Source organism: Mercenaria mercenaria, chromosome 16, assembly GCF_021730395.1.
Source record: "Mercenaria mercenaria strain notata chromosome 16, MADL_Memer_1, whole genome shotgun sequence".
NCBI lineage: Eukaryota > Metazoa > Mollusca > Bivalvia > Venerida > Veneridae > Mercenaria > Mercenaria mercenaria.
Genome location: NC_069376.1, coordinates 37,398,669 through 37,410,897, shown reverse-complemented (window position 1 = coordinate 37,410,897; position 12,229 = coordinate 37,398,669). Strand labels below are relative to the sequence as shown.

Here is a 12,229-nt window from a genome sequence, read left to right as displayed (position 1 = left end):
CTCAAGTTATTTCCAAAAAATGATCTTACATGAACTGGACACTGTGACCTTGACCTTTAACAGACTGACCCCAAAATCAATAGGGGTCATCTACTCTGCATGTTCAATCATCCTATGAAGTTTCAACATTCTGGGTCAAGTGGTTCTCAAGTTACTGATCAGAACAGGTTATCAATGTTCAGGCCCCTGTGACCTTGACCTTTAATGGTGTGGCCCCAAAAACAATAGGGGTCATTTACTCTGCATGAACAATCATCCTATGAAGTTTCAACATTATGGGTCGAGAGGTTCTCAAGTTATTGATTGGAAATGGTTTTCCATGTTCAGGCCCCTGTGGCCTTGACCTTTAACAGAGTGACCCTAAAATCGTTAGGGGTCATCTACTCTGCATGACCAATCATCCTATGAAGTTTCATCATTCTGGGTCAAGTGCTTCTCAAGTTACTGACCGGAAATGGTTTTCAATGTTCAGGCCCCTGTGACCTTGACCTTTCACGGAGTGACCCCATAATCGTTAGGAGTCATCTACTCTGCATGACCAATCATCCTATTAAGTTTCAACATTCTGGGTCAAGTGGTTCTCAAGTTATTGACCGGAAATGGTTTTCAATGTTCAGGCCCCTGTGACCTTGACCTTTAATGGAGTGACCCCAAAATCGATAGGGGTCATCTACTTTGCATGTACAATCATCCTATGAAGTTTCAACATTCTGGGTCAAGTGGTTCTCTAGTTATTGATCGGAAATGGTTTTCCATGTTCAGGCCCCTGTGACCTTGACCTTTGATGGAGTGACCCCAAAATCAATAGGGGTCAATTACTCTTTATGACCAATCATCCTATGAAGTTTCAACATTCTGGGTCAAGTGGTTCTCTAGTTATTAATCGGAAATGGTTTTCAATGTTCAGGCCCCTGTGACCTTGACCTTTGATGGAGTGACCCCAAAATCAATAGGGGTCATCTACTCTTCATGACCAATCATCCTATGAAGTTTCAACATTCTGGGTCAAGTGGTTCTCTAGTTATTGATCGGAAATTGTTTTCAATGTTCAGGCCCCTGTGACCTTGACCTTTGACGGAGTGACCCCAAAATCAATAGGGGTCATCTACTCTTCATGACTAATCATCGTATGAAGTTTCAACATTCTGGGTCAAGTGATTCTCTAGTTATTGATCGGAAATGGTTTTCAATGTTCAGGCCCCTGTGACCTTGACCTTTGACGGAGTGACCCCAAAAACAATAGGGGTCGTCTACTCCAGCAGCCCTACAACCCTATGAAGTTTGAAGGTTCTAGGTCAAATGGTTCTCTAGTTATTGCTCGGAAATGAAGTGTGACGTACGGACGTACGGACGGACGGACGTAGGGACGGACAGGGCAAAAACAATATGTCTCCTGGGGGAGACATAATTACTGAATAAGATATGGTCATCAGAAGGACAAGTATTGCCGCTAAATCGAAATTGAAAGAAAAGGTGTCTTAACCTTTACCCTGCTTAATTTCTAAAATGAACCGATCCATCATTCAATTTGGGTGGTACCATTTATTATTCATGCAAGGGGTGTTCAAGGAAAATTTACTGACTGAATAGCGAAAAATGCAGACCATGATCAGCCTGTATGGATGTGCAGGCTGATCTTGGTCTACACTGTTCACAAAGGCAGAATCACTTGTCGCCAGCAGGCTAAAGCTTAACAGAGTCTGAAATTGTATGTAGCGAGGCAGTCTGAAAGACAGCTATATCCCCTGCCATTGTTATGGATAGTGACAGGATTTATGGTATTGGGTGGAACCATTAAACAATCCAGTTGTGACCTTGACCTCGACCTTAAGCTGGCAGGGGTGAATTTTGAATTCTGCACATTGTTTTGATAAATGGAATATCACAGCCAAGTCATATTAAAATCCTTCAAGGGGTTAAGGAGATACAGAGCAGACATAAAATGGAAGGTTCCAACCTTTGACCTTGTGTTGTGATCTTGACCTTGAGCCAAAAAGGCTGACTCATGAGTTCTGGATATCGTCCTGATGAGGTGATTAATTGACCCAAGTTTCATGAAAATCCTTCGAGGGGTTTAGGAGATACAGAGCTGACACAAAATGGAAGGCTCAAACATCTGACACTGAGTTGTGACCTTGGCTTTGAGCCAACATGGCTGACTAAAAAATGCTGCACATCGTCTTGATGAGGTGATCATTTGACCATCCTTCAAGGGGTTTAGGAGATACAGAGCAGACACAAAATGGAAGGCTCAAACCTTTGACCTTGATCTTGACCTTAAGCCGACATGACTGACTCATAAGTTCTGCACATGGTCTTGATGAGGTGATCATTTGACCCAAGTTTCATGATTATCCTTCAATGGGTTTAGGAGATATCATATAGAGCGGACACAAAATGGAAGGCTCAAAACTCTGACCTAGAGTTGTGACCTTGACCTTGAGTCAACATAGCTTACTCATAAGTTCTTCACATCCTCTTGATGAGGTGATCATTTGACTAAAGTTTCATGATTATCCTCCAAGGGGTTTAGGAGATACAGAGCGGACACGAAATGGAAGGCTCAAACATTTGACCTCAAGTTGTGACATTGACCATGAGCCGACATGGCTGACTCATGGGTTCTGCATATCGTCTTGATAAGGAGATCATTTGACCCAAGTTTCATGATTATCCTTCAATGGGTTTAGGAGATACATATAGAGCGAACACAAAATGGAAGGCTCAAAACTCTGACCTCGAGTTGTGACCTTGGCCTTGAGTCAATATAGCTTACTCATAAGTTCTGCACATCCTCTTGATGAGGTGATAATTTGACCCAAGTTTCATGGTTATCCTCCAAGGGGTTTAAGAGATACAGAGCGGACACGAAATGGAAGGCTCAAACCTTTGACCTTGAGCTGTGACCTTGACCTTGAGTCGACATGGCTGACTCATGGGTTCTGCATATTGTCTTGATGAAGTGATCATTTGACCCAAGTTTCATGAAAACTCTTCATGGGCTTTAGGAGATATCATATAGAGCGGACACAAAATGGAAGGTTCAAAACTTTGACCTCGAGATATAGAGCAGACGCGAAATGTTACGGACAGACAGACGGAAGGTCAGACGCCACGGAGACTATTCTTATAACCCCCCACCACTTGTGGCGGGGGATTAAAAAGGGTGCATAATTAATACTGGTGCCAGTGTCATGAACGCTGTTTTGTATGAAGTGGGTGTACAATAACTATTCTTAAGTTTGAAACAAACCAACTCAGTAATAAAATAGATGTGCATCGAAAGTTTAACCTGAAATCAGGACATGGGTGTTAATAGAATAGCTCTCCATATGTCTTCATAAAGTCAAGCTAAAATATTGGTAACACTAACTTATCTGGCTGTAACTGTTGCTGGTGCTGTTACTGATTCTCTCAATGTTTTCTGCGATATCTTTCTCATTTTGGGCATGTTCTGTAACAACAAAAAGATTTTATTAAGGCAAAGATAACATGTTTACATGTACATTATGTACGAGGCATTATTGTACTAAATATAAACCGCGAGATGATAACATGTCATTTGGCGCATAGCATGACTGACATCTGTCAGTAGCTAATTAACATACGACGCTCCGCCTACTGCCATATTTCCGCTTGTGCCGGCGAACAATATTGAAATTCACTGGGATTTTGATTGACGAGGGGCAGAACTTTCGAACTTGAGACGCACCAAAGTAAATTTCCACGAGTCAGGCCGACGCACGTGGCATATTTCATGCGGGTCAAATACGAGTTTTCTCGATTTTCGCGGGTCAAAACCTGTGACTTGTGTCAACCGAACGCCCTGGTTACATAACCACTTGTTCAATGACAAAGCTAATTTATGAGCTAACAGATGACAGCTGCATGTCAGACATCTTAACTAAAATTGCCACATTTCATTTTAAAACTTAAGTTATTGGGCCAATAAACTGAAATTAAGGACAACCTTGAAGTCAAATTATATTTTGCCGATTTTGGAATTGTTAACTGCCATTTTAAGATGTCACCATTGGCAAGCATACAACAAACAAGAGCTGTCACAGGAGACAGCGCGCTCGACTATTTCGATGCTGGATAGTGAAGCTGGGCACATCTGAGAAAACTGGAGCTGTCACTGGAGCAGGGTTCTAGGAAACGCCGAAATCGGCGTCCCTGTACGCATAATTGGTCCCGGTATACGCGTGTTTATTGCAGCTTGGGAGTCCCCGGACGCACGTTTCTGCTGTGAGACGCAGTGAAAATTGATTACATTAATTGCGAATACACATGGTTTGACTCGAGAGCAAAATATGTGGGCGGAGTTACTCGCTTGTCACCGATAGCCTCGTATAGCCAATCAGCGTTGCCCGTTTCCACTTCACCGCGAGACAGATCAACTCGAATACATGTGATTGTCGGTGTGATTGCATAGGTGACAATTTCCAATTGTTAACGACGGATTACGTAGTGCTCGAAGTTTTCTCACGTACTAATTACCAATTCTAAAGAACTTTTTAGATTTTTTTTTAAAAAAGTGATAATTAGGCTTAATTATGAATGTCCGAGTAATTTTAAGATGCCGTCGATGTCGGTCTTAGTAACGTGATTATTTTTCTGCAAAATCGCTGATGTTATTTGAGGACGCAATTTTATTAATACGTTGATCATAGACATACTGTGCATTCTTGTATTTTAGACCGGATGTTTTAACGTTGTGCTCTTAATGAGTATTAAAATAAAAGTTGTTTATATATTTTCTTTTCACTGTATGTTTATATACGTTTCCATTCTGAAATAAAAAGGTAAAGAAAAAATTATCAGGAGCAATATTTGGCCAACTTGATATTTTCACAAGGGGGATTTTGTCCAACTTGATAACTTCACTGGGGAATTTTGTCCAGGAAGATCAGAAACAGCAAGGATGTGGGGGGTGGGGGGAGGGGGGTGTTGTCCAGGGGTGATTTTTTCCTACATTAATTTTTAACTACATGTGACCTATTTTATCTTTACCTTTTTACCACACCTTAACAATATTTGGGTGAAGAATTGTCAGTCTAGTCAGTAGTTGGGACTGCAACTTTTTCAGCTTTTGGAGTCCCAGGACTGCAACTTGAAATTGCTAGTGAGAACCCTGTTGGAGAGTTTAATGACTCCAATGAAGGATGAAGATATTTAATAATAGCTTGAGTCTGTGTCAAAAATATTAAGTAATAAGAGAGATAAAGTGTATCAAAACACTTTAACCTGAAATTCTAAGTACAAAGGGGGGATAAATCATGAAATATTGGTGCAATAGTTATGTACCTTGTGTCATATGACGTGGCTGATAAGGTTAAACAACTATTTTAAGTTTGAATCAAATCTATTCAGTAATAACTGAGAAAGAGTGAAAAAGTATCAAAACTTTAACCTGAATTTCTTGGTAAAAAGGGGGGATAATTCATGAAATCATGGTGCAAAAGTTATGGCCCTTGTGTCATATGATGTGGGTGATGATGATGAATAACTATTTTTAAGTTTGAAACAAATCCAGTAACAACTGAGATAGAGTGAAAGTGCATCAAAACTTTAACCTGAAATTTTAAGTAAAAGGGGGGATAATTCATTAAATATTGGTATCAGAGTTATGTACCTTGTGTCATATGATGTGGGAGATGATGTGGAACAACTACTTTAAGTTTGAATCAAGTTCATTCAGTAATAACTGAGATAGAGTGAAAGTGCATCAAAACTTTAACCTGAAATTTTAAGTAAAAAGGGGGGATAATTCATTAAATATTGGTACCAGAGTTATGTACCTTGTGTCATATGATGTGGGAGATGATGTGGAACAACTACTTTAAGTTTGAACCAAGTCCATTCAGTAACAAGAGCTCATCGAACACGAAATGCCCCCCTTGATGCATTTAGTAATTGCACAAGGAAAAAATTATATGCTCACTTATACATGTGGTTCAAATTTGAAGGCTGCAGCTTGAAAAATGTGAAAGTAGGTCACTAGGTCAAAATCAAGGTCAAATTTCATTTTGGAACACAAAACTATGCAAGTGATCCAAATTTGAAGCCTGTACCTTCAGAAATTTGAAAGTAGGTCACTAGGTCAATCTCAAGATCAAAGTTAATTTCAGTACACAAAACTATGCTTGTGGTTCAAATTTGAAGGCTGTAGCTTGAGAAATGTGAAAGTAGGTCACTAGGTCAAAATCAAGGTCAAATTTTATTTTGGAACAAAAAACTATGCATGTGGTCCAAATTTGAAGTCTGTACCTTCAAAAATGTGAAAGTACATATGTAGGTCACTAGGTCAATAACAAGGTCAAAGTTTGTTTCAGTACACAAACCTAAGTACGTGGTCCAAATTTGAAGGCTGTAGCTAAAGAAATGTGAAAGTAGGTCACTAGGTCAAGATCAAGGTCAACTCAAGTCAAGGTTCATCTTGCCACTCAAAACTATACATGTGGTCCAAATTTGAATGATGTAAGTTATGGACATGAATATTCTAAGTTTTTCCCTATATAAGTCTATATGAACCATGTGACCCCTGAGGCGGGGCCCATTTGACCCTAGAGGGATAATTTGAACAACCTTGGTAGACAACCACTAGATGATGCTACATTACAAAATATCAAAGCCATAGTCTTTGTGGTTTGGACAAGAAGATTTTTAAAGTTTTTCCCTATATAAGTCTATGTAAACCATGTGACCCCCAGGGCGGGGCCATATTTGACCCTTGGGGAAATTTTGAACAATCTTAGTAGAGGACCACTCGATGATGTCATATACAAAATATCAAAGCCCTAGGCCCTGTGGTTTTGGACTAGAGGTTTTTCAAATTTTTTTCCTACATAAGTCTATATAAACCATGTGACCCCCGGGATGGGGCCATATTTGACCCCAGGGAAATAATCTGAACAATCTTGGTAGAGGACCACTAGATTTTGCTACATACTTTATATCAAAGCTTAGGCCCTATGGTTTTGGACAAGAAGATCAGAAACTGTTTAACTGTTCCTGGTCAATGCGACCTTGACCTTTGACCTAATGATCTCAAAATCAATAGGGGTCATCTGCTGGTCATGGCCAACCTAACTATCAATTTTCCTGAAACTAGGCCCAAGTGTTCTTGAGTTATTGCTCGGAAACCATTTAACTGTTCCTGTTCAATGTGACCTTGACCTTTGACATACTGACCTCAAAATCAATAGGGGTCATCTGCTGGTCATGAACAACCTGCCTATCAACTTTCGTGACCCTAGGCTGAAGCGTTCTTGAGTTATCATCCGGAAACCGTTTAATTGTTCAGGGTCACTGTGACCTTGACCTTTAACATACTGACCTCAAAATCAATAGGGGTCGTCTGCTGGTGATGACCAACCTCCCTATCAACTTTCATGATCCTAGGCCCAAGCGTTCTTGAGTTATCATCCGGAAACCGTTTTACTATTCAGGGTCACTGTGATCTTGACCTTTGACATACAGACCTCAAAATCAATAGGGGTCATCTGCTGGTGATGACCAACCTCCCTATCAACTTTCATGATCCTAGGCCCAAGCGTTCTTGAGTTATCATCCGGAAACGGATTGGTCTACATTCCGACCGACCGACAGACCGACCGACATCTGCAAAACAATATACCCCTCCTTCGAAGGGGGGCATAATAACTGAGATAGAGTGAAAGTGCATCAAAACTTTAACCTGAAATTCTAAGTAAAAAGAGGGGATAATTCATGACATATTGGTGTGAGAGTTATGGCTCTTGTGCCAAATGATGTGGGTGATGATGAGGAATAACTATTTTAAGTCTGAAACAAATCCATCAAGTAATTACCGAGATAAAGAGAAAGTGCATCAAAACTTTAACTAGTGTTATTTCTAGAGCGACGCAGCGGGGCGCCCCGCCCTGCCCTTTTTTACTGCCGCCACGCTGCCCGTAAAATGTGCCCTGTTGCCTTTGATCTTATGCTAAATCCCGCCAAATTCCCTGTTGACATGCCTCGACGATTTTTTGATCAGCAAATTACGTCACGGCGAGTGCACACAGGTAATGAGAATCAATGAAGTGTTAAAACAAATTGATAAAGAGTATGGAACCTGTGAAATGTCAAAAAAGCGTGCGTAAGCGGCCAGCTGATTACCGAGCACGTGAAAAGTGCCCTAGATTTCTTTGGGCAAAATTTAAATTAGACCGTCGTTTAGTATAACAAGTATATATCAATGCAGTTTGATTCTACTGTAATTTAAACTAGAAAATGCACACATTTTAATGATTATCAAAAGTAAAAGAAAGTTTAGAATGTCCGTTCACGAGTCTTATTACTCCCGATGCCGTATGCAATTTTTCCAAATTTCCTTCAAAAAAGCTGACAGTCGGTGTATTTTTTATGATGAGAAACTTCAAAATATGTGGAACTATCTCTGGTTTACCCAAGTGGGTCATTTAAACTGAGTAAAAACTACTTTCAGACAACATTCCGAAAGTGTACCAGTACCCGGATAGTATATTTTGGATATGCGATTTAGTAAACTTTAACCTTACTGTAATAGCACTTTTCTGTTAATGAAATATTGATGAAAGACCTGATAAATACATTAGGACTTTTGATAATTATCAGTTTACAATGTGACCTGAAACAGGCCTTGAACTATGTTGTTTACAACATGATCTTGGTTTCAAGATTAAGCTTATATTAAGGCCATCCACTATTTCACATTCATATGAATAAGTTGACATTCTTGGTGACATTTTTAAGAGAAAGGCTTGAATGGTTTAACCTAAACTATAAAGTAAGTAAAAAGCCTTTGTAAACTTTGTTACTAGTTTTGGGAAGATTTAGCACTTTATTCTGTGACATTTCTTTTAAGTGTGCAATAAAGATAAATGGAATACATACATGTATTAACTATAGACATCTAGAAATGCAACTACTTCTATGGTAACTTTCACATCTGAAAGGGCACCCTGCCCCTTTCGGACAGCACCCTGCCCCTTTTTGGCAGCACCCTGCCCTTTTTGAGCTCTAGAAATAACACTACTTTAACCAAAGTGCGGACGCGGAAGGACGCCGATGCGGACGCCGGGTCGAGTAGGATAGCTCTCCATTCTTCATATAGTCGAGCTAAAAAAGGAGTTTATATTGGTTATTTAGGTCATCGATACTGTAAAAACTGTACCAAAGAATCACAACTATAGTTGCATTTAGGAGGAATTTACATTTTATATGTGACTGCATTTACATTATGTACACAATTACATGTAGCCAGAGCAAGTGACATTAATTTCTGTAGCCCTTAGGGCTTAATTAATCAAGGTAAAAAATTTTAATTTCCCTTGAATCACTTAAATATTCCTTTCAATTTTTCTAACTGTATGTAGAAAGATGTATCATGCTTACTGTTTGTGGAGTTATAAAGAGCTCTGACTGACTTCTTCAACTTGGTAAGCTCACTCCTATCTGTGTCTAATTCCTGAAAAAAAAAATAACAGTCAGGGGTGTAACTGTTATAAGTTATGTAACCTATTTCAGTTACTTTTTCAAGCATTTTATAACCTGTATTAGTTATAAAATGTAGCTAACTCAGGTAAATTATTCAAAAAAAGTCTTTTTGCTGTTCTCACAAAGTGACCTTTAAAGTGAAATTAGTAGCAAACTGTGGTTAATCAAATTCTTTTAGTCTGAGCATGACCTGATAAACATAATGGGATATTAAGAGTTTTATAGCTTTAAAACTTTTGCGTAAAACTTTATCAGCCTTGCGTAAAAAATTTTGCTGCATAGCTGTCCAGAAAGATAAAAGGTCAAGGATTCAGGAAACAATTGCATTAGTCTCATTTAAAATGAGGAATTGGCACAGGAGGGCTTTGTAATATTTTATGATAACTGAAACAAGTTATGAAAGTTTAAGCAATAACTCAAATGGGTTATAAACTGCGATAACTTGAAACAGTTTACACCCCTGACTGAATAAGTGACCAACTTATGAAAGAACTTGCGATTGCATTACTAGCAGAAACATGTCTCCCAAATGATGTCCTTTGGAGTACATGAGACCAAGGGTGACAAAATCAAATTTTGACTTACTCGTCCATTTTTACTAAGAGCTATTATAATGGTTATATAGTAAAATATGGTGAAACTCTACTTGTCCGTATGGGCTCTTGGACAAGCTGGGTAAGTCAGACAATTGATTTTGCTACTCCTATGAGAATGATTGTTATTAAAACAGAAATTGTTGATCAATTGGCAATCTCATATCCTTATCAGATTTTACTCATACTATTTGTAACAGTCCCCTAGGGATTCCTCATCAGACCACATTTTTTTCTTGCTCTTTTATCAGAAGGATACTAGAATATGCCAGCTCCTCTTATGATTCCTACATAAAAAGAAACATCATAAAATAAATGCATACAGTTTCAACTTCACACCGCCTGTTTTGTCAAGGCTGGCAACAGAACAAGCAGTAACATCAGGTCCAGGTCAACAAATGTCATCACCAAACCCACAATTAATTGCTTTCCTACCCTCAGCTGCTATTTTAGTGCATTAGATTCTGTTTCTTTCATTTTTCCCCCAAAACCATAAACTATGGAATTACCATTCCCAAAATCTAGCAAATATATTCCTGGTTTATTAGGAAATCATTGGCCATTCTCCACAAAGAATTCTCCCTTATATAAAGTAAAGTACAGGGTCAGGAATAAGGAACTATCATTCATACTGTCAACTGCTATTCATTTAAGGGATTATTAAGAGATTGCGCCTGGAAACAAGAGTTGCATCAAAACATTTCAATATTTGGCATTCCCTGTTTGTGTGTTAGGGTTAAGCGTTGTTTTTTTTTCAACAATTTTTCAGTCATATAAACGATGGTGACTACTTGTAGCAGTGAGCACAATGCCCAGCTTAATAGCGCTGCCACACTGGAATAGGTGACGTATTACCCCTCCAAGTCACATTATACTGACATCGGGCTGACCAGTCACCGCACTATCCTCTTAATGCTGACACTGCCAGAGATCGAACTCAACTAACGACCTCCGCACTCGACATGTATAGACTCTACGCTACCACTAGGCTACCGAGGCACTGTCTTATGCACAGACTAGTTCAAGATGTAATTTCCATTGGAAGATGAAAAAATATGCATTCCTCCTCACGGCCAGGCATTATGGCTATAAGATGGACGTAAAAACTGGGCGATCATGAACTCACTTCCTCAATTTGGGCAACAGCATTTCGACATTTTGGCATCTTCTTGTCAAATGTCGAAGTAGTCGGGGACTTGAAGTCTGCCCATGTTTCCTCAATAATGTCTGCGACAGATATTGCCTCTGGCATGATTGCATTCCGCTTATAATGTTAAATAATCCAAAAAAAATATCTACAAGTTTTGTTTCCGGTAAACCCGGAAATCAAAATTTCGGATTCTCGAAATATTTTGCAAGACTGGTTCATCTTGCCAAATTACCGAAATATAGCCCAAAGACTAAAAAGTACTGAAAAGAAAATCATTTTCTTCAATATTTTTTGGTTGCGGGTTTATCCCGCTACCAAAGTTAAGTGTATTTCTGACAATCATATAGAATCTTTATTTGATTCCAAATTACATCCAAAGGATGTTCATGTGCTTCACAAAGTAGTCCCATTCATGAACAATGCGGATGAATTATCAATGACCAAGCAGTTCTTATTCAACCTCTATCCATTCACACCGACCATTTAGATTATACAAGTTCTATCAAAGAAAAGAAAATCATTTTCTTCAATATTTTTTGGTTGCGGGTTCCTCGAAAAATTCCAGTCCATTTGCATAGGAAACAAAACTAATAAAGCAGTCAAATCCTTCAACATAGGTCAAAATGAAATAATATGTGAAGACGAGGTTAAACTACTAGGAGTCAATCTTGATTTTCAGCTAAATTTTGACTCCCAGGTTACCAATCTCTGCAGAAAGGCCGCCAAACAACTTAACGTATTACAGAGACTGAGCAAATTTCTCAATGAAAATACAAGACTAATTATTTTTAAATCTTTTATTAGATCAAATTTTAATTACTGTCCTCTAATCTGGCACTTTTGTTCAAAAACCAACACTGAAAAACTTGAAAAAATACAATTTAGAGCTCTTAAGATTGTCTATAATGACTTTACTTCTTCATATGAAACTCTATTAAACAAAGTAAATTTAACAACATTACATCTAAACAGACTACGAACCATTGCC

The 12,229-nt window shown here is 38.8% G+C and overlaps 1 protein-coding gene across 2 annotated transcripts in view; it reads right to left on the bottom strand.

The window, feature by feature from the left end:
- The window catches only part of LOC123540680 (arf-GAP with SH3 domain, ANK repeat and PH domain-containing protein 2-like), a 64,213-nt gene extending 52,779 nt beyond the window's left edge, over positions 1 to 11,434 (bottom strand). For both annotated transcript variants that reach the window (XM_045325901.2, XM_045325902.2), the window contains exons 1-3: positions 11,218 to 11,434; positions 9,397 to 9,469; positions 3,374 to 3,454 (exon numbers count right to left, since the gene is read on the bottom strand). In XM_045325901.2, the coding sequence (XP_045181836.2) occupies positions 3,374 to 3,454; positions 9,397 to 9,469; positions 11,218 to 11,343 (280 nt within the window). In that variant the 5' untranslated portion in view covers positions 11,344 to 11,434. The remainder of the gene's footprint in view (positions 1 to 3,373; positions 3,455 to 9,396; positions 9,470 to 11,217) is intronic.
- Positions 11,435 to 12,229: the final 795 nt, after the last annotated feature.